Consider the following 24,405-nt stretch of genomic DNA (forward strand, 5'->3'; position numbering starts at 1 on the left):
AGAATCCTAGCTACTTCTCGTTTGCAGCCGACCTGTAAAGTAATGACTCATACGGTACCGACATTTTATAAGTTTTACGAATTTTCGTATGCGAAATTGATATAAAAAAATTAACGAACGATAAACTAAAAGATATTTTTTCAGAATGTTTCAATTAAAATATTTACTTTCAAAAACCATAATTATTATAATATCGGTAAACATCATTAAATAGTGAATAACAACACTGTTGAACAACTAATAACGGCGAATGTGGACCTGCTTGAATGTTGATTGCTATAAAAAAGTACTACAATTCAGAAATGCAGTGATCTTTAATTATGGCTTTTATAGTGTATAATAGTAGTCGGACTTGGTATTTATTGACTTTTGATGCGTTTTGTACTCTTCTTGCATGTACCTATTATTGTTAATGAAAGATATGAAATAGGAGTCTGTGGCTGTGTCGAATGGTGATACTTTTTAGTTCAACGTTCTGTGTAGTATGTTTTATTGTTATGTGCTCGCATCGCTTGGCATACATAAGTATGAACATTATAAGAACATTATTATTTATTCTGATCCATAGTATTCCCATTCATTGACACCAAAAATCTTCTGTTCTCGCTTGCTGCTCGACCAGGTGGGAATTATATTCAGATGTATCTCATGTCATTGTAATCTACTTTCCCTGTTGTCAAGTATGTCTGAAAACCTCTATGCCAGTTACTTGCCCTTCTGTTGACTTATTATTATTTCCAGTAGCAACAGATCCTGCTCATGTCCAAGCGTCTTATAAAGCGTCAGCTACTGTAGTGGAACACAGTAGTGATTATTGGGAGTTTTTCAATTGGGAATAGTTTTCACAGTACTCAATATATAAATAAATAAAATAATAAATAAATAAATTAATTAATTAAAACAAATCGCTGATGCTTTGTTCCATGATACAAAATCATGCGGGCAAATTTTATATTCTAGAGGAAAGAATAGAAAAATTAATAGAATAAGCGAAATAAGAATACAGAGAATATGAGGAAATACAGTATACAAGTAGATAAGACTCAAGAGCTGCACTGTACAGGGCAGTTGCATCTTTCATAGAGCGAAATACAATGGAAGATTTTAAATATTAAATTCATTACAAAAAAAAAAGTAAGCCATCCGGGAAACCAGAACGTTAATCCTACTTTTAGCCATTTGAATGTTTTCCAAATGATGTCATATGCTCTTTGTTAGTAAACGAACTGTAAATTCATCGTATGAATTTCCGTTTGATGGTCATTTCGAATGTATTTCTGCAATATTCAAACTGTTATTTATTGTAGGCAATAGATAATTTTTGCCGCTTTCTGTGCTGCTACGACAATCATATTTATTGGAAGCTTGAAGTGGCGTGAAATAAAGGTTATCGTTATTGAAATAAAGGTGCATAAATGGTGTGCGTGCCCAAAAGGTTTGCTGTCAGGCTTGCTGTTGTTTTTGGAAGAAAGCATTGCCATCTCTATAGAAATCTGCTTCAGTACAGCCCTTATATTAACTGCTCAAATATGTGCTTTCTATTTAGATACTCCTGTACATTACAATAAAGTGTCCATTGCCCTCTGTATCATAGGATGGTCATTTCAAATGTATTTCTGCCATATTCAAAATTATTCGATGAACTCAAATTTTTCCTTAAATCTAAAGGATTTAAACCGAGAGATCTAGCTGGCTAAGGATAAAGACCTCTACCACTACAGAGATTGGATAGCGAGAGTTTATGAAAATACCTCCGCCGTAGTGTCAATTAGATAACATTATCCAAAGGTCCAAGCTGATTAGAGTGCTTCATGTGAACCCGCCCCTCCTCCTAAGAAAGGCTCTTAGCCTATAGCACATTAATACCAGTGCATGGGTTGGCTAAGAGTTTAATAATCTGTTAGTCCTGTTCTCGAAACTTTTTTTCAAGACACTTGAGCTTCCAATAAGCAGGGCGGTAGTTTCACTTGAAATTATTACTCTGAAATCAAATTCATTTACCACTGTTCACAAAGTATCCATATCCATTGTAAAATTCGAATTGATAGCTTGTTGGTTGCAGAGTGTAACCGCTCTCCATCCAAAATTTGATATCCATGATAGGCCTACCCGCTTGTAATCATTTCTCATGAATATAATAGATTACTTCATAAAATATGAGCCTCCTAGCTCAGTCAGTTTCGAGAAAGCACGTTTGTTGAAACGGTCTTGGTTCGAATTCCCATCTAGGTGTTAAATAATCTGTATCTACTTTTTTCAGTCGAATGTGAATTATCCGGTCTTCGTACTGAAATGGCGGAATTTTTCTTCTCGGAAACTCGGGTTCTTGTTCCTTAAAATGGACAACGAGAAAACACACAAACAATATATATTTAGGCAAAAGACTAACCAAATTTTCCTAAAACTGTGTTACGAATGGCCATTGGGAAAGTCGATCTGCCTAAACAGGCCTGTAAGTACAATAATTGTTATTATTAATTCATAAAGTATTCTGAAGTATTTATTAAAAATTAGCATAACAACAATACTACTGTAGTACCTTATATGAGCTATAATGGACTTAGTAAAGGCAGTATATCACTTCGACCATGCCAGCGCCTCATTTAACTAGTGTCTCATTTCCACTAGAGGACTCTTGCTATGTCGTCAATCATTTACTCTTTTATAGAATATCTTCTTAATTGGAGAAAATGCCAGCTAGATCCAAGATGTAGTAGATGACTTTCATCGTTGTAACACACACGCACCACCTTGCTTATTGAAGACGTGTAGTGACTGATGCCATATTTTGGCCTCGGAGAAGAGGTTCCGGGGTCTGTTTCTCCCCACTCTTCAAATATTCAGTGTAAGTGATATTTCATTGGCATGGCAAACATACTGTAGAGTTCCTTCCGAGGACTTTCCCATTTTCGAGGCTACAACAGTGAAGTGGGTCGGATAGCACATAAGACTAAATCTGAGGACGATGCGTTGGGAGGCTTCCCAATCACCTGGTGTATAATTAATTTTGCTTCACTCTACACTTCCAAATTGAGCATGGAGGAAGGCTAGATGGTGGTCTTTGGAGTTATGCCATAACACTGTCTCGAGAGACCGTGTTATGACATGCCTGGAAGCTCTGTGTATGTGTGGGCAGTATTTCTAAGATATCTCCACCCTCACTGTATGTCTCTTCCTGCTGTTTTTTTTTCGTCTCTGTGAAATGCCACAACGTCAGTAAACGCAAATATGTATAGGACTACTTTGGTTAAAAAAGAAAGAAACTTCCAACAATCTAAAAATAGAATATAAAAAACTCAAAAAACGTTACCAAACATTTAAAACTCAAACAGCCTTATCAAATATTTTACAAAAACTGAAAACCTTATTATAAATCTAAACAAAAACCTTCCCCATCTACTTCATCAATATTCCTGGCATAAACACTATTTGAAATTATGTACCACCACCTCCTAAACTGATATCTATTTTTGATCGAACCACACATTTCAGTTACAACAACCACAGTCTACATCAACTGTCCAACTTATACCATTTACCATAATGATATAACACATGTACCTTTATGCAGTATGCTATTTTCTGCTAAAGAATCTAGACCCTTCTTTTTGATATACTCTGCATCAAAATTGCCTTGCTTCATTATCCATCATTCATTGCTAGCTTCTCTGTTAACCTGATTTTGAAAAGCAGTCTGTCTTTTTTTATTTTTTTTATCCAGACATTGAAGTAACTTCCTTGGTGACTTTAATATTCACCATTCCATCTGGCTTCCTTTTGTAAGAGAAGTTATATTCGCTGTAAGCAATGACCTAAAACGAGTTGTTCATCTGCCAACCAGAATACCAAACATACCGATCCCCTCATCGAGCACTCTCGATTTTTTTTTCTTATCCAGTTCTCCCTCCATGTATACTGCTGAGATCAGTTTTCCTGTCGATAACTCAGACCATAATCTCATACAAGTTTCATCTCAAGTGGAACGTCCTTCCCTCTGCATTACATCAAGCTCAGTGATAAGGCTTTTTGGAGCTTCGACTCCTCTTTCTCGTGGTCAGAATATTGTGTGATCATGGGAAACAATGGATGGGCCCTTGCTTCCCACTTCATTCAAATTTCCATCCAATATCCAAGCTAAGATTATCCAAGAAGTGTGTGAAGGCAGTCCAAGACACACACACGTACACACACACACACACACACACACACACACACACACACACACACACACACACACACACACACACACACCACCCATATAAACGCCAGTCATGCCTTCTCTTTAAACCAGATTGCACTATTGCAACAACAGCTAATGGCACTGCTGACTTCTTGGCACCCATTTCTCTTCCAACGCTCTCAGAGATATTGCACCACAGGCCTCCCGTGGTCTTCTACCAGAGTGACATCAGAAGAATCTCGAACAACCAAAAGGGTTTCTTATTCTGCTGGTATTTCCCTATTTTCTCCAGTTGTACATAAGAGATGCACTTCTGATTTGACACTCTCCTTTATTATTTATATTCTGCCAAATGAGTATAATATCTACTATACTTTACTCATCTTGAATCCAATCCATAGCACGAAAGCAAGTCTGCATACAGACCATTTCAAAGAAAGGAGATAAACTCTCATGAAACTATCGATTTGTTACTCTCGTCTCGGTGCTTTCTAAAGTAATGGAAATGGTAATCAAGAGTCAACATCACGTGGAACTGCCAGCCAGTCAGTAATTACCAGTATGAATTTCACTCAAGATCCAATTCAGATCTTATCTACATCATTCACTTCTAGGCACCTGTTATGGGAATGTTTGAAGAAATCTGTGTTTGTCGTTCACTGCATGTAATGGTGGATGGTGTTCTCTATACATAAGTGACTTTCTCTCGCTGATCTCGAACTCTATCCAAGTTTTTGGTGATAGCAATCTCTTTTTCTTCCTTTCATATGGCAAATCTTGTGTTCAAACCTCACGATCTTCAAAGAACTTCTACAACTAGTGCCTTAAACACTGATCACCCTACCATCCTTCGATGGGTGATAGCAACCTGATCACCTTTAATGCATCCAAAACATAATTTTATGGGTTTTTTTCATTAGAGAGATTCATTAAAGGGAATTAAGAGACATTAATTCCCTTTCTCTTTGATTCTCTTAGTTTGTACCTTTGATAATGATGACACTCAGTCCATCAGCCAAAACAAGATCCCGCTTCTCGGATTCTAGCATAAACGAATCAATTTTATAACATCCTCGGCTTCCAAAAACACTTGACATACTAATCTGGCCAGCTACTAACTCTGTTCAAATCACAAACCTGCCCAACCTTGGAATACTGTTCTCACATTTTAGTGATGCATCTAAGTCCTCTCAAAAGAATTCTTGGTATTATCCGGATAAGGGTAGTTCGGTTGATTCACGAACCGTCTTTCGCAGACTCTCCAGCACTGTCTCACAACGGTCAGTTTCCGCATTTGTATGCGCGCTGTTGAACGGAACTGGCATCTCTCATCCACACATTTTAGTTAAACCTAGCAACACGAGCAAACGTTAATCAACATCCATTTATTGTTCAACTGCTAATCCACCTGACCTGCTTACTTCCATTCGTCTTTCATTCCACGTACCTCTGTTCTCTGGAATAGTCTTCCTAAAGAATTATTTCCGAAAGACCACGGCTCTTCATAAATAATATCATATGCCTTCTCTTTAACTTTGCCTGCACATGGATAGTGATAGCTAATAGGTTCTGTAACCGCTCGGTATGGAGGAGGGGGAAGTGATAAAAATGTCCATCATTTTCAACTTAGCACTTGTAGATTTCTAATACTTGGTTTACTTGTACAAATTCTTTTGTATATTCCCAGAAACAAAAAGAATAATAACTTCATCTGAGACCTAAGATGCGTATGCGTTGTTTCTTTCAACATCTACTGCCACTGACAAGTGAAAAACCATTCAAAAACCTTTCATTTTTGAATTGCCACAATACGCGTTAAATTGATGAAACAAAGTCTGGACGATTTAGGCTGGTATAGTATCTCAAACAATGTACCATGTACCACACCATAATAATGTTGTCATGGTTAGGTGCAGTGTGAGAGCTGGCATTGTCTTGCATAACACAGCACAATATTGCTGAGATTTGTCATACAATCGTAGAACATCAGAACAACAGCTCTCAATGTTCACTGTTAATTGCATAATTGAGTTCATTTGCCGTTATCGTTATGTTTCATGTTTCCCACTGTAGGTTGCGATTTCAACTTTTTTGAAGATTACATCCAGTGTTTCCATCTCAAACGTTCCGTTTGTTCTGCTTTTTTTCATAATCAGTGAAACCGTACTCAGGAATATCTAAAATTATCTTCTTTAATTCAAAAACTCTGTTACAGATGTCCAAACGATTTTGGCTATATCTTTTAAGTTGTCAGAAATGCGATCTGTTCCAGATGATAACATCTTAGGCAGATCCGATACTAATCTGCACTGATGTGCTATTTTTCATTGTAGGTCACCTTGTTGTCAAAAATAAGGTCACTAACTTTGTCAATGTTCTGATCAGTTAGTAATGTGGATGCCCCCCCCCCCTTCATCGATCAACTACAGTAACCTTGTTTCTGCCATTTTGGGGCATGCGAATCCATTTGTATGATTCGTTATGGCAACGGAGTGCCCATACTGTCTTATATATAAGTCTTAAATTAATTCCCACATATAATACAACTCCAGTCCATAAATAGTTGAATCGCTGTACGCTATTCTTCTTTGATGCATGATTAAGTGGATCTTCGGTGATCAATTAATAATTTTAAAGAGAAGCTTATTTTATTAGTCAAGGACAAACAGCTGACCTAAAACAGCAAAGTTTCTTATTCATCGAAAAAAAAGTTAAACGATTAAATATTGTGGATACGGATAGTATCGGACTAAAGTTCGTGATGACTTTGATTAACTAGAAGTACTTTACATTCCCAGTAAGGTGTGGCATTTCATGACCATGTACTGCTTCCTTGAAGATTTGATTACGATCTTTAATGTTTAAAATCCATTTTATTTGCGAATCGTATTTTTTTTCATTTAAACCAACAAAGAATCTTTCCGAAATTTAACTATATAAGAATAGGTGTATACACATGGATGCATTTTAATCCACGTTTCATTAATTGAGAACTGGTGGTTTGAATGGCATACGGTGATTTGGAGTATTCCAATTATTAAACATAAAAGTAGATAAATGAAAGAAAGGCAGAATGAGGGAAAATATTCTTCATTAACACAAATTTGTGTGAAGTATTTTGCTTTCTCATTTTTCTACAATCTTTGTCTACAAAAAAAGCAGCAGAATCTCGGTGTGTCTGTCTTGGGGAAGAAGACTTCCATTGATTGACGGACTTGAACTTTCCAGCACATAACTATAGGGAGTCATCCGTTTAGCCTATCAAGTTAACTGCAATATTCACAAGGATGTTAGATTTTTTTTTCAGTGAGTTAAACTTCATTAGTAATGTGTTATTTCTATCGCTGTTACATACAGGTCCACTGCTTGCTTAAAATCTTTCTAAAATGTCTTTATTAACTAGCATAAACTGACTGTCTCTTTTACTGTGAGCAGGTATCGGTATTTTTTATACTAGGGGAAAAAGATGTATTTTGCTTTAAAATTCAAATTCCTTTGTTGGGAAAATATTTTGTATTCAAGTATATATTACAGAATATTCGATAATAAAATGCAGTCTTAATTTTATTCAGTTTTAAGAATAATTGTTTCGCTGTTCATAATAACAAACACATAATAATTCAATCCATAACAATATACCATCAACTTGAAAAAAGATATTTGCAAGGCGTGAAGTGTTAAATAGTGCATGAAAAATATAGGAAAAAATTATGCACTTAACTTTTCATATATTATAATGTTAATTCTGTTATATATTAAAAAGAAATATAGCACGTAAACTTCTATAGAAATTATGAGGCCTTTAAATTTTAAATTTTAAAATTTCGATTTGTTAAGGTATCACATTGATTTTTGCTGAAAAACGGCCTGTACTACATCACTTTTATTTACTAGTATATAATTTTAGCAGTTTTGTAGTATGGAATATTAATAAATATGTTAAGCTTTGAAGTTGTAATACGAATCGAGTTTCATAAATAGCCAATGGGACCTTCATGCAACTGTTAAACTACTAATGGATGGAAGGTAATATGACAGATTTAGAAATATTGCAGTATCTGAATAATATATAGCATTTCGTTCTGAAACTGAATGAAACCCCCTTCTTTTACTCTTAAGTTTCATACAAGTAATCTCGACAACCCATTATTTCCACCTATTCAAATATCTTACCTGTGACACTAAGCTGGGAAGTACTACTGCTCCTTTTTGATAATCCTGCAAATTGCGTTACCCTATTTCCACTGCTGTATCCCCTTCCGTGATGGTCCACTAAGCCGCCTTTTTCGGTGATGGAACCAATGGCGGTGTCAGAAAGACTGCCGTCCACTTTATCCTCATTACCTCGGGACGGTCGAGTTGGGTGATTTGGATGAACAGGACCATAACCTTGCATCCTGGATGTGAATTCACTGCAAAGAGAAACTCTCGTTCATAAACTTTCGTGTCTGTTTACTTGGTGAAATCTTTTTAAATTGATCTAGTTTTAGAACATTCTTTGTATTTGCCAGAATGATAATAAGCATATACTGTATATTATTAACAGAGCTTAAGGTTCAAGCTAGAATTTACGGCTACGTTAAGTACTTCATTCAACTTTAGTTATTTTGTAAATATTGAGATGCAAACATTTTGATCTTGATATAAACAGCTAGATTCACATGCAGAGTAGTTGAAGGCATTTGCCCTGTTTAAAAATGAGTATATTTTCGATTTTAACCTCTTTTTTTTTCTCACCAAGCGATAATTACTTCTACTGAATTAATTCAGCATCAAAGAACGATTCTTCTCATCTGAAGAGAAACGTGTAAGGATCGAAATGTTCGTTCCATTAATGGAATTTTAACATATCATTATGATTTTTCAGGAGCGTGCTTTTAGATTACGGTAGTTACTTAAAGTATCTCATAGTATAATAAATCACCGTTATTTATTGTTAAAGATGGTTGTTTACTTTCTTTACGACTGTTTGATAATTGCAAACAATCTAGAGGGTGAATTAAATTGAAATAATTTAAATACAAAGAAAATATCTATTGAGTTACTAAGCATAAAAATTAAACGCAGTTAGGCGAAAAGGCTTGGTTAGTAGACCAGTTGTAGATTCACACAGAGCAGTTTTCTGTGGTGATTTATTAATTAAGATAAGCATGATTAAGAAGCATGACAATCCGTGTGTGTGTGTGTGATTCTTTAAAAATTATCAGGAATCATTAAGAATAAGAACTGAAAACTGCTTACCCGATTTACTTGATCATATTTGCATTAGCTGATCTCATACAGAGGTAGCACGTTTTTTTACCCCCCGGAAACTGGGGTCGGGTTTCATTCACACATACAACCAAATGGATCACAGTACACACGCAATTTACAGACAAAATATACAATTATTTGGCGGTAGATGGCTCTGTGTGTAGATGAGGATGGACAGTGGCGTAGTATTTTGATGGATTAAGTAATATAGATGGCGGGTTGTGCGGAGTGGAGTACTCTCCAGTGATGACTCTTTGGAGGTGTCATATAAGAATATTTTGTATTTAGCACAAATATTTACACATGCACAAAGAGCATCTAGAGTTTTGTTCCAACATATTGGTTTACACAATCTACAATGAAGTGCCGCATACATTTTCTACATTCATTGTAATTTTATGTAATATTCAATATATTTTTTTATTTATTTAATTACAAATTTAATTTCTTAAATTTGTAATAAAGGAGAATGTAATCAAGTTATAGATAATTAAACAGTTAAGGTTGAACATTGGTAATCAATAATGATATTGCAGCGATAATTCCGTTTATTATACTAAACTATACTACTACTAAGGTTCAGTATAAAACTTCTTAGTGCCCTATTGAAATAAATATACATTAATAAATCTATCAATCTATTGTTTCCCCTGTTGCATCACCCTTTTTATTTTTTCGTTTTTACTTCTGTTCTACTAACATTCTTGAAGCTTGTGTTTTAGCTTATCTGAGAATGGTTTGGGATAGCAATGCTTTCGTGGTTTTGATTTAGTATCTACTTTAATGAAGCATCCTTTTAACTGCAGTTATATTTCTGACGTTTAAAGATAAATAAATTGTAAGTACATTTATTTGTTAATTTTCTTTGGGTTTTATCTTCGGTTGGGTTAGATAAGTGCGAATTAAGACTGAAGAGGTCAGGGATATAGAAAAAGTATATTTATGAATATTTGTCTATTAATTATATGCATTTTCTCACTACTTTGCCAACAGAATAATCAAAGACAGAAATAATGAACAGAATTTTCAAACAGTATTATGAAGAACTTTGCAGTGACAAAGAAAAATTTAGATGCAGTCAACTTGAGGAAGAGTTTTGAATCGGATGTGCGAAAAGTTACAAAAGAAGAGGTCGAAACAGTCTCAAAATCGATGAAGCAGGCAAGCGTTCCTTCCAAAGATAGTAGTCGAGTAATGAAAGTATTGAAATTTAGAGGAAGATCAGTGGCTGATTACCTGGCCGAATTCTTCGTTGAAAACAAAGAAGAATCCCATACTCTTATAATAATGCATTAGTAATAATTATTTACCGAAGGTTAAAAGTAAATATGAAATATTACAGAAAAATATCCGATAATTGCATTAGTTTGTTATTGGCAATATACAAAAACAAATTCACAAAAGTAATGCCTCAGCTTGAGTATATACCATCACAAGAGCAGCATATAATCGAATAATATAATAAGCCTCTTTGTTTGCCCTTCATGAATTTTGAAAAGTATTTGACTCCATTAAAATCTCGGTTACTTATCTTAGAATTACTGTTAAAACAAGGAGAATTATACACGGAAACTTTGTAAGATATAACACATTCAGATACCTCTATCATTAATCTGCCAAATAAAAGCGAAACTTTTCAGATAAATAGGGGAATAAAACAGGAAATACAGTTTCTTCTACACTCTTTAGATTTGTCTTAGAGAAAGTTTTTCATAAATGAATTGGAAGAATGGAGGAGGTAAAATTAATGTAAATATTCTGACCCATGTTTTGTTGATGGTATAGTTCTCTTGGCAGGACATGCAGATATAAAAATAAAATTAAGGGAATTAGATTGAAGATAAATTCTAACAAACTAAAAGTAATTACGAATGCAAGTTTGACAGCAAAATGAATTATAATGAAAGAAGCACATATGTGTTTTTGGAACAAATAAAAATCAGAGATGCACAAGTTGACGATTTAAAATGGATAGCTTTGGTTGGATCTTCCAAAGTCATCCAACCCAGGGGTCGGCAACCTGCGGCTCCTGAGCCGCATGCGGCTCTTTGAATTAATAATTGCGGCTCTTTTCGTTATTAAACGATCTATCTAAACATAGAAGTAAAAAGAAATATTTTCTAGGTCAAATGACCCCTAACCATATGTCGATACTCAAAAAACGTCAGTTTACATTGGGCGCGATCAGCCAAGCAGAGCGCTATGCGAGCGCTACTTTGTATCGAAAATTAATCGCAAACCATATTAATTTAATTTGTAGCAAATGACGATCGCTACGATCGAGCTGTTGGCTCGGATACATTTTTGACGTCACGCTAGGCTAGCACATGCAGCGTTACGGTTACGCTTGCCTGTCTGAACGTGCCTATTGTCTTCGCATATAGTGCAATTGTGGTCTGTAAACTGCTCACTTTGTTAAAATGAATAAAGGTTTTGTAGTGGACGTTGTCGTGCTTTTATTTACTGGTGATTGTGTTAGGTAGCGTGAATATTGTAACATTAAGTTAAATATTAAGAGAATAAAAATATTTTTATAGTATTTAAAATGTCAGCAAAGAAGAGCAAGATAGAACAAAAAAATCGGGAGTTTAAAAGTGAATGGACCGAAACCTACGAATTTGTAGTAGCTTTCAAACAATAAAAAATCGAATATACAAAGACATTTTTTAAATAAACACGATACATTTGACAAAGCATGTCCACGGGGAGATCAAAGAAAAAAGGCAGTAGAAGAGCTGCAAGGCAAAGTAAACCTAACTAAATGTTCATTTTCCAAATGGATAAAAGCATCAAGAAATACAACTATTGCTAGTTTTGTGGCTGCTCAAGAAGTTGTTAAACGAGGAAAACCTTTTACTGACGGCGAATATGTGAAAGAATGTTTTCTTAAAATGTCCGAATATCTTTTCTGCGATTTTAAAAACAAAGCGGAAATAATTACAAAAATAAAAGACATGCCATTATCTGCTAAGATTGTAAGGGACAGAACTATACGAATGGTAGAAGATATAACAAATCAGCAGGTTACCGATCTAAATTCAACACCAGGATTCTCCATTGTCTGTGACGAATCATGTGATGTGAATGACATTGCACAGATTGTACTTATTTGTAGATACATAAACTCTCAAGGACCTCAGGAAGAATTACTCGATATACTGCTACTTACAGGACAAACTCGTGGAGAAGACATTGAATCTGCTGTTACCACTTGCTTGAAAAGTAAGGGTATTAATATTAACAAAATAATATCTATTGCGACCGATGGGGCGCCGAGAATGAAAGGTACAAAAAAAGGTTTTGTTTCTTTACTTAAAAAACAAATTTTTCATGACGTGTTTTCCTTTCACTGCATAATCCATCAAGAGATACTTTGTGCACAAACTTTTCCAAAAGAAATAACAGTAGTGATGGATTTGGTTGTAGAAATTTTTAACAAAATAATGGCAATACCGCTACATCATCGGAAATTTTGTAAACTTCTTAAAGAAATCAATTGCGAATATGCCGATTTTCTTTTGCATAAAAGAATAAGATGGCTTTCTAGAGGTGCGGTGTTGATGCGATTGCCACCTGCCTTGGAGAGGTTGAGTTGTTTCTAAGACAAAAGGACCTTGAATATGCACAGTTAGAAGATACTCATTGGTTACAAAAATTCTACTTTATGATGGATATGACTTCCTATTTAAACGCACTAAATATGAAACTACAGGGAAAGGAAAATACAGCAGTTTTGCTTTTAGAAGTGATTTCGTTTGAACAAAAATTATATTTGTTTGCGACATACTTAGAGAAAGGCACATTATTACATTTTCCTACGTTGAAGAAATATCAACAAGAACAAGCTGATAATTCCATAAATTTAACCTTTTTCAAAGAAATTGTAGTAAATATGTGATCTGAATTTAATGGGAGATTTGAGGAGTTTAGAAAGAACAAGGCAACTATGTCATTTTTATTGCGACCACTTGAAATTAATTCTACCGAATTAAATTTTTCACCTTTTGCTGGAATGGATGAGGCTACATTTCAACTTGAGTTAGAGGACCTGAAAACCAAGGATTTTAGAAATCTTAAAGCTGACCTGGAGGAGTTGGAAAGACAAAAATCTACCCTTGCAATACAACACAAATGGTCTGAAATAGATCTTAAAAAGCAAGATCAGATTGTATTTAACACGTGGAATTGTTTACCGGACACTTATATTTAGTTAAAAACATACGCATTTGGACTTCTATCGATTTCCGGTTCGACATATTTGTGTGAGCAAATATTTTCTAATATGAATTTTATTAAAAGTAAGTTGAGAAACCAACTAAACACCGTAAGTCTTTCATCATGTTTGAAAATGAAAATTACGGCGTATTCGCCGCATAGTGAGAAACTATCCGAAGAAGTTCAACAGCAAAAGTCACACTAAGAAGATATTTTAAATTAAAAAAATTAAAGAAATAGGTATGTTATAAGTTAAGGGGATAAAAATCCCTTATTGTTTTTTCAGCCAGTAAGCGAAACTAAGATCGAACACTAGGGGATTTTTATCCCCTTAACTTATATCAACCTCGCCAGAAAAAAATAGCCTTTTGGCTTTTCATCTTAGTTATAAATAGGTATGTTATTAGATTTTATACATATGCTTTTGTAAGGAGAAGGAAATCTTTGTTTTATTATTTAATATTTTAAAATATCATATAATTTCATGTGACATGTCACCCTTGTGTTGTGTTTTACAAGTATGATAACGTGTTACCTGTAAAAAAAAAAAATGTGCCGCTCCCTAATTTTTTTTTAACAGATATAATTTTAAAAATGGCTCTTCACTTCAAAAAGGTTGCCGACCCCTGGCCTATACATAAATTACCTATCTATTTTCATTCACCAATAATCATGTCCACTGCTTTGATGTTGATAGTACTCTCCTTTTATCCTACTTATATGACATACTATGCAATGCTAAGACACCTGAAGCTTAAAGATCGCCAGCCACTATTGCCATAAACACTGAACTCCATACCACCCTTCACTGGGGAGAGGATAATTCCCTGGCCACCTTGAATGTGACCAAAGCACAGCCTTTTGCGGTTTCTCTCGTAAAAGGGATCTCAGTTCACGTACCTTCACTATCAGTAATGCACAATTCAACAGACATGATCAAATCTGTCCATTCTGGCTGACATTTACCTTTAGTCTCTAATGGCATAAATATATCATATCAATAGCTTCCTTCGTTTCTAAAAAGTAGGCATTCTCTATCATTCATCATACTATTTTTCACTTGGCTACTTAATCTTACAAATCCCAAATCCGCCCATACTTAGAATACTGTTCACATTTTTGAAGTGAGTAGTGCACCGAAACAAAATAAAAATTCTTCATGCTGTCAGAGGAGAGCAATTCGGCCAGATGATCTCTTTCTATCTCTCTCTGACTCACTTGAACCACAATCTCAAGATAAACTGCTCCAGTGAACTGGCAATCATCATTCCTCCATTATTATAATTACAGCTATTTTGCCTGCTTCAGTTTAGGAGTACCCCTGTTTAAATGTCATTGGCTATTTACTCATGGATTCTTAGGGCATTATGAGTGTAGATGTACTAAAAAGTATATGTAGCCTAAGGAATAGAAAATTGCACATACCTTTTTCTGGGTTTTGTGGCTTTTCCTCAGTCTGCTATGTCGAAAACTGGAGTGTGTGTGTGGGGAGGGGGTAGGCAGTTTGGTAGAATAAGTTAGAAAAACCCGGGTTTTTTTTTCGTAATATATAGAAACATATACTTTGATATAGGGTGTGGAAAAAAGTTTAAGGGTTAATTTTTTTTTAAATAGGGAGGGGAAAGGGGAAAGGTGGTTGACGGGGTGTGGACCGTTTCGACTATTCGTGGTCGTCATCTGAACACATTGGGAAAGTGGAAGCTATGTCAGGTCGGGTGAGTGCTTCTGCTTTAGAGGTGTTTGTGTTGTCTCCTATTGGTCGGGGTTGTGACCTCAATTTTATGTTGTGAAGCTTCCAAACCTCGGAGATTATGTAGGGCCTGTGTACGTTGATAGAATTCGCATCACACTTTATAGCTATTGTTTCCGATATTCTGAGCATTGTTTCATTGTCTTGTCTGTCTATTATGATGGCCTTGTCTATCTGCGGGGTGTGTTTTTGTTCAAGGGCGTGAACGGCTATTTCCGTTTTTCCTGTGTTTTGTATACGATTTTTCTTTTTGATGTTGCGTTTTTTAGTGTTTAAATGTTCTGGAATAGGGATGTTACAGTCACGGAAGTGTTCTTGTAGTCTTGCCCATAAAGACTTGATGGTGGAACCTGTGTAGGTGATGTCACAGTCTTTTTGGCAGGGAAATTTATAGACTACATTGTGCTGTTCAAATATTTCTTTTTGTGTGTGAGGTTTGGTGGATTTTAGGAGGTTTGCCAGTTTTTGGCTTGTGGTGAATACCAGTTTGTAGTCAGTATGTTTGAAGATGTATTTATAGGCTTTGTATGTGTTTTGGGTGTATGGTAGTTTGATAATTTTTTGTGTAGGGAAGTTCGTTTTGGTACTTGGGTTGTTTTGGCGGTTTTTTGCCGTCTTGTTTGCGTAGTTAATCAGTTGTGTAGGATAGTTGCGATTTAAGAAGATCTGTGTTAGTTTTTTTATTTCGGCGTTTAAACTATTTTGATTGGTTGAAAATTTGTAAGCATTTATGAATTGTGATAAGATGACGGATTTTTTAACAGAATACGGATGGTATGAGTGAAAATGGAGGTAGTTTCCGATGTGTGAGGGTTTGTGGTATATTTTCGTGGCTATTTTGTTGTGTGTTCTGGTTAATGTCAAGTTTAAGAAGTTGATGGATTTGTTCTGTTCGGTTTCTGTGGTGAATTTTAATCTGTTGCTGTAGCTGTTTAGGGATGTTTTTAAGGTGGTGATGTGTGTGGGATTACCAATGCACAGAATATCGTCTACGTATCTGCCATAAAAGGTGATGCCGGGGGGAAGGGAAGGGTGGAGTAGAAGTGATTCTATATGTGCCAGGAATAATTCCGCTAGTTGTCCACTGATGTTTTGGCCCATGGGGAGTCCGAAGATTTGTATGTACATGTTGTTGTTGAACTTGAAGAAGTTTGCCGAGATTACTAGTTTTATTAAGTTAATAATGTCAATGGGCGTTAGTTTAGTACGAGAGTGTAGGGTGTGGTCTTCTGTGAGTAGTGTGTGTACGATGTCTAAAGTTCTGGGGACGTCCACGTTAGTGTATAATGAGGCCGCATCCAAAGAAGTGAGGATGTCTTCTTGGGATAGGGTTAGGTTTTTTATTTTTTTGAAAAGGTCGTCCGTGTTTTTTATCATGAAGTTAGACGTTGTGGTTAAAGGTTTGAGGAGTTTCGCTACGAATTTTGATAAAGGGGCTGTGGTGGTATTTTTGTAGGAGACTATTGGTCTCATCGGGTACCCGTCTTTGTGGGTTTTTATTTGTCCGAACATACAAGGGGTGCGTGTGGTGCGGGGGATTGTGTTTTTCAGTGTGGTTTTGTCAATTTTATTTTCATTTTTTAGGATGTGTAGGGTATCGTTGATTTGTTTTATGAGGTCGGAGGTGGGGTCAATTTGTATTTTTCGGTAGGTGTGTGGGTCGGTTAAGATGGCTGTTATCTTGTTGTGGTAATCAGCTTGGTTTGTGATGACTACGGTGTCCCCTTTGTCCGCTTTATTGATAATAATGTTCGGGTTCTTCTTTAGGGATAAAAGGGCTTCTTGTAAGTTGGAGGTGATGTTGGGTTTAATTATTATTTTACTGTTTATGATGTTGTTAATTTTGTGGAATATTGTTTCTTTGTTAGGGTCATACTCTAATTTCGCTTGCATTTCGGTAATGATGTCTCTGTTTTGTATGTATTTTGGGGAAACACCAAAGTTTAATCCTTTGTTCAGGATGGTGATTTCGTCGGGCGTGAGATTGTGGTGTGATAGATTGATAATGGAATTGTTTTTTGTTGGTTCTAGGGCGGAAATATCCGAAGGGTTGGAAGCAACGCGATTGTTGTATTGGGTGTTTGTTAGTGTGTACCATTTCTTTGCGTGTCGATCTTCTAATAATAGCGTGTAGTCGTTTATGTGCGATTGGGTATTATCCCAAAAAACTGCCCATTCGTTAGTGGTTAGTAGCTTTTTCAATCTGTTTTTTGTTTTGTGAATGTCATTGGTAATCCCACACACATCACCACCTTAAAAACATCCCTAAACAGCAACAGATTAAAATTCACCACAGAAACCGAACAGAACAAATCCATCAACTTCTTAAACTTGACATTAACCAGAACACACAACAAAATAGCCACGAAAATATACCACAAACCCTCACACATCGGAAACTACCTCCATTTTCACTCATACCATCCGTACTCTGTTAAAAAATCCGTCATCTTATCACAATTCATAAATGCTTACAAATTTTCAACCAATCAAAACAGTTTAAACGCCGAAATAAAAAAACTAACACAGATCTTCTTAAATCGCAACTATCCTACACAACTGATTAACTACGCAAACACGACGGCAAAAAACCGCCAAAACAACCCAAGTACCAAAACGAACTTCCCTACACAAAAAATTATCAAACTACCATACACCCAAAACACATACAAAGCCTATAAATACATCTTCAAACATACTGACTACAAACTGGTATTCACCACAAGCCAAAAACTGGCAAACCTCCTAAAATCCACCAAACCTCACACACAAAAAGAAATATTTGAACAGCACAATGTAGTCTATAAATTTCCCTGCCAAAAAGACTGTGACATCATTTACACAGGTTCCACCATCAGGTCTTTATGGGCAAGACTACAAGAACACTTCCGTGACTGTAACATCCCTATTCCAGAACATTTAAACACTAAAAAACGCAACATCAAAAAGAAAAATCGTATACAAAACACAGGAAAAACGGAAATAGCCGTTCACGCCCTTGAACAAAAACACACCCCGCAGATAGACAAGGCCATCATAATAGACAGACAAGACAATGAAACAGTGCTCAGAATATCGGAAACAATAGCTATAAAGTGTGATGCGAACTCTATCAACGTACACAGGCCCTACATAATCTCCGAGGTTTGGAAGCTTCACAACATAAAATTGAGGTCACAACCCCGACCAATAGGAGACAACACAAACACCTCTAAAGCAGAAGCACTCACCCGACCTGACATAGCTTCCACTTTCCCAATGTGTTCAGATGACGACCACGAATAGTCGAAACGGTCCACACCCCGTCAACCACCTTTCCCCTCCCTATTTTAAAAAAATTAACCCTTAAACTTTTTTCCCCACCCTATATCAAAGTATATGTTTCTATATATTACGAAAAAAAACCCGGGTTTTTCTTACTTATTCTACCAAACTGCCTACCCCCCCCCCCCACACACACTCTGCAGTTTTCGACATAGCAGACTGAGGAAAAGCCACAACACCCAGAAAAAGGTATGTGCAATTTTCTATTTCTTAGGCTACATATACTTTTTAGTACATCTACACTCATAATGCCCTAAGAATCCATGAGTAAATAGCCAATGACATTTAAACAGGGGTACTCCTAAACTGAAGCAGGCAAAATAGCTGTAATTATAATAGTTTATAAAGAGGAGTAACATGGGAGTTTTCCCAGAAATAATATACATCATTCCTCCAGTTTCTGTTGGACCTGTTAATTAAAGAGCAGAAGCTGACAAACATCCATTTTCAGTACAACGTAAACACACCAACTTGATTTTCCTCTTCCTATTTTATTCCATCTGCCTCTGCCCTCTGGAACAGCCTTGTAGATGAAGTGTTCTTCCACAACAACATCCATTTCTTCAATAAAAATGTTTATAAACTTCTTTCCCAACCCTCACCTACATCCCACAGACACAACTCTGATGTGCTAATACGTTCTTCTAACTCTAGTGTATGAGTTCGACGTAAAAATAAAATTTCATTTATGGCATACACTTTTCCTTCTTGTTATTCATTAGTTTCTTAAAATGCAATATTTCTCCGTGATCTTTTATGATGTAAATCGTAACAATGGCCTTTTATTATTTTTACACAGCGCTACATACTCGTATATATAAAAGTGTGACAAACTTTGACGTTTGTCACACTTTTTTGCCAATGTCCTGTCTAGACACACTCCTCTAAATTCCTCCTTCAACAGAAATATCAGCTACTTGTTGTATACGTCTAGTTCACACTCAACGCTTCATTTGTTTCAAGGGTGTTTTGGTTGACAGGACTTATTACAGGGCAGTCCGAGTTTTTCCTGACATGGTTATGTTTTATAAAACTGCCACAATATACGAAGCATTACATTATTGAGAAGTGGTGCACGCGGAAGAATGAATGCCAATGGATTCAATTAAAGGTTCAAGTTCTTATTAGGAAAAACAGCTCCAAGCCATTGCACTTATACTAACTTTACAGTTATGATACTGTTTTCACATGTAAGGTGTTACCCAGGGATCTGTCACATCCACATTAGCCCATTCTATCGGATAGGGGTGAAGCATGATTCGTCGCTCTGTATCATGGGCAGAATTCACATGCGCTACTGAGCAGTCACTATATTCGTTAGACAGCTTAGTCCATGCTGTTGTTTATCGTGCTTATGTACAGTTGTCCTTCTGTAGAACCGAGAATCTACCAGCTCTTATCTTGGTACCTTCTAATCTAAAATGAAACTTTGTCGACTCTTAGAACAGCTACAACAGCTGCGTGCGTAAGCCAGAGAACAGATTTTCAAACAGTACTTTGGTCCTTTTTTTGGGGGGGGGGGGGTTGTGAGTTTCGTGGCTGAGATGGAGCTGTCGAATTAAAAACAAATAACTACTGATGCCACTTATGTCAACTTATTATTTATTTTTGCGACATTTTAGGCTACGTTTCATTTCCATTATCAATACAGGAGAAAAGAGATAAACATAAAAAAGTACAATAATTAAATTGCATTCGCGTGACAATATATGCGCTAAACAGATAACTGTTGGAAGATGACTCAATCTATGTTATTAGAATTCAAAGAATAAAATAAAAATTTTAATTTAAATAATTAATTAATTACAATTTTTATTAAACCCATGGGCAAGGAGGATTATTTAGGATACCTTCCCAAAAATAGAGAAAGTTTAAGGCAATTGTTTTTGTTGAGATTAGGATTGTGAATGCGTGCTTTGCAGCTTTTTATACAATATTATCAGAAGAAAATAACTTTTGTGTTATTTCAATGAATTCTGTGGTACAAGGCATGGCTATCCAAACCAGATTTCGGACTCGAAATAAAATTTACTCTTTATCTTCCTTAAGATAAATTTGAGAACGACCAGTCTGCCCATAAAAGCACAGGCCGCAAGAACAAGGGTTTCTGTAAACTCCAGGATAAGAGAGAGGAGGATATTTGTCTTTTAGAGAGAGAGGGAAAGTATTTAGTTTATGAACTGGACTTAAAGAGACTTGTAGGTCAATCTGGCGAAGAAGTCTTTCAATTTTCTCTGATAGTCCTTTAACATATGGAACAGAAATTCTAGAAACTTCCGAGGAGGATTATGATAAAGGCTATAATTATTTATTAATTTATTGATTGTTTTTGTATTATAACCGTTGGAGATGAAGGTAGATCTGATAACAGTTCATTATTTAAAGGAGAATCAGCAACGAAAGATTTAACTACACCGTATTTCTGACAGGAGTCATGATGTGAAGCAGAAATAATGTATTTGCCAGTGTGAGTCGGTTTTCTGTATACACAGAACTGCAGACTGCCAAAAAATTTACTTAATTAATTATTTAAATTTTATTTTTATTTTATTCCTTGAATTCTAATAATGTAGATGAAGTTATTCTCTTCAAGTTGATAACATACATTGTCACGCGCTTGCAGTTTAATTGTTCTTTTTTGTGTTTATCTCTTTTATACTGTATTGCTAATCGTTATGAAATGTAACCTAAAAATATGCAAAAATAAATAATAAATTAGCGTAAGTGGTATCCGTATTTATTTATGTTTTTATTCCAATCGATTTCTGCTAATGTTGTAAACAAATAGATTAGTGATATGTCTTCCTATGATAACATCTCTTCTAAGTCGTAAGTTCTTCTGCACGTGCTTTTGAGAGTATACCGATGTACAGCTCTCTGTATAGGTATATCTCTTTTCGTAGCTCGTCACTGCTCTGTATGAAATCAAAGATAATACATATGCACACTTATTGATGATTACTCTTACCTGAGCGTTCTACTTCCTTTATGGTGATCTACATGAGTAGAAAAGGCACTGGTGATGCTGAACTTGGACAGTGAGCTGCTTTCAGAGTCGCTTTCCATACTGTGACTCATTTCTCGGGGTTCTTTCTCGGGACTCATCATCACTCCAATCCCTAATGCTGCTGCCATGCGGCTGCCTCCACCTCTTCGTATAACTGTACTCTCCACTGGAGCATTCCCTCTGTGCTGATGGACGTGATGTCTTTTGCTATACGACGGTGTATGTCTAGTGTTTATTTCACTGTCTGAATACATGCTTACTGGAGTCACAGCTGGAAGAGGAACAATAGTTATGCAGTATTAAGTTACAGTTATTAAAAATACAAGTAAGAAACAATATTTAACTAAGCTTATCCAATCAGACAGGTCTTAACTTTACCCTATTTGTATAGCGTAATAAAAGTGCTAAATAAGAAATCCTCTAACTGCATTTATTACCCATGAAAATGGAAAGCACTATTTTAGACAACATTTTTTTGGAAATCGATATGCAGCTTTCCCTTCCCCTTCCTTCATAATCACAGTAGTTCAAGTTCATGGCATTTTAACGAGTACTTATTTGTATGTACTTGTATTCTTTGATCGCTTTTTGCTGAGTTGCGGGGGTAAAAACTTGTATCTGTTTAAGAAAAATCTGCCATGCAGCAAAGATCGGCGAAGTATGATATCGGCTGAATAAAAGCCTGAAAAGACACGATGAAATTTCTTTAACTTTAAATCTTCTTTCTCTTGAAATCCATTAAAATTTTGGGTGACTAATGTTGAATTTTGGCTCACAACTGTGGTCATCCAGATTTTGTGTGCAAGTCCTACGGTGAGGTTTATGAATATCTTAGAAGATGACTACCTCGCTTACGGGACCTGAATTGACATCGAAAAGTGCAATGTTTTGTCTCTAGATGAGGGCCGGATTTAAGGTTGTTGTGATCCTTAATTATTGATGAATATATTAAACAATAGCCCAAAGTCATTCTAGGATGCTTTCACTCTTAAGCACCCGACGTCTAGAAGTTTTCCCTGTAAATACTACTTCTGTCTACAAGTCTGTCTAGTGATTATTACATATGTGCATTTGTTCATTATTAGTAGGCTCATATATGCGGAACCCTATCAAGGGCTTTGTTAAAATCCAAGCAGATCACGTTTTATGTGACTTCCACCCATTAAAGGTTATAAACCTATTCTACATTTAGCACCATGAGCTGAATGTTAGGTAACAATTCCGTTACCTAACATTCCTCTAGGGACCAAACATGACAATTTTCAAGCTGCTTCACGCCTCTAAATAAGGCGGTTGTCTCAAACACTTGCCTCCTAAAGACATTCACAAACATTCTTGCCACAGTAGAATTTAAACCATCAGCTGTCTGTTAGAGTGAAAATAATAGTCACTCAGCAACCCAGTCACAAAGCAGCAACATCCATTGTGCTATATATCACGAGAGTTTTTCGTAAATAAAAATAAAAAATAATAAGTGTATGTGTAAAACTGGAACACACCTCAGAGAGACTGTGCTGTGCTCTGTTCAGTAATTACTATTAAAAGATAACGTGTTGCAGAGTACATTCTGTGCTTGACGAGAAAAATATTTCTTCAGAAAATGACATTGTTTTAGTTACCAAAAAAAGTTTAAGATAATGAGATAGTTATATAATTTTTTCCGAAATGTTTGAATTTACCGCATTTTTGTTATTGTTGTGTCTAATGGTATTTTGTGGTGCTTTCTATTTCTTTATGAGGTAAATTCAGACCCACTGGAAAAAATTTTATTTAACTATCGCAGTTCGTTTCGTAACTCTAATGATGTCTTTATCTTTTAAAATATAAACGATACGAACTTTACCAGAAACACTGCCCTTTATCAGTGATTACATAGTTCCATAGATACATAAGTATTTGCCCACATTATCCTGATAATTTTAAAGGAAGTTCGATACTGTGCTCAAAAGATAGTTCTGAACCAGACATAAAATCCTTGTTTTATCTCATAAAATGAAGCAAACCTTTATTTCCTCAACAATATGAAATGTGAAATGAAAAACGAGTTGACATAATATTTAATGCATTAACCGTCCTTCAATTAGATTTAAGATATATGACGACTTATTTTAGGACATAGTTTTGTTTTTTAATTTATCAATTGTGTGAATAAGTTTGTTTATTCTATTTTGCTGTTTTTATTTATATGTCTTATTAAATAAATACGTATTGGAGTGAAAAATTCTTTATAATGCACCAGTAATTAATAGGTTCTATAGATTATGTGCGGGATTCGTTCAGGAAGTCCATACTGCATGTGATACAGCACAGTAATTTCCTTGCTCTTCCTCTTCTATTTTACTCGTATTAGTATTGATTCTTTTAAACCAATTTTATCAAACTGGTATGCCGATAATATGGAATAATGCAATTAATAAAGGTTTTATGCTGCTTGCTTCAATTGATCAATTTATTGATTCTAATAGGAACCGATTCGGTAGTACAAATAATGACTGCCGCTTCAAAGATATATTTAATGCACAATAGTTGTAAATAAAAATGTGCGTGAATGTTGTGCATGAATGTATAATGATGAAAATAAGAATTCCTCCGCGTTGTACTTGGCTGGCCTGGTTGGCCGCGTGGTTAGCGTATCCGATATCCCACCAAGAGACTGCGAGTGCTAATCCCACCAGG

The 24,405-nt window shown here is 35.6% G+C and overlaps 1 protein-coding gene across 2 annotated transcripts in view; it reads right to left on the reverse strand.

Annotated features, from left to right (window-relative positions):
• The window catches only part of LOC150094669 (regulating synaptic membrane exocytosis protein 2-like), a 358,944-nt gene that overhangs the window by 47,762 nt on the left and 286,777 nt on the right, over positions 1-24,405 (reverse strand). For both annotated transcript variants that reach the window (XM_090410907.1, XM_090410908.1), the window contains exons 16-17: positions 21,691-22,000; positions 8,354-8,592 (exon numbers count right to left, since the gene is read on the reverse strand). In XM_090410907.1, coding sequence (XP_090267033.1) covers positions 8,354-8,592; positions 21,691-22,000 — 549 coding nt within the window. The remainder of the gene's footprint in view (positions 1-8,353; positions 8,593-21,690; positions 22,001-24,405) is intronic.

Source organism: Typopeltis vanoorti, chromosome 21, assembly GCF_054136105.1.
Source record: "Typopeltis vanoorti isolate ZY-2024b chromosome 21, IOZ_Tvanoo_1.0, whole genome shotgun sequence".
Lineage (NCBI taxonomy): Eukaryota > Metazoa > Arthropoda > Arachnida > Uropygi > Thelyphonidae > Typopeltis > Typopeltis vanoorti.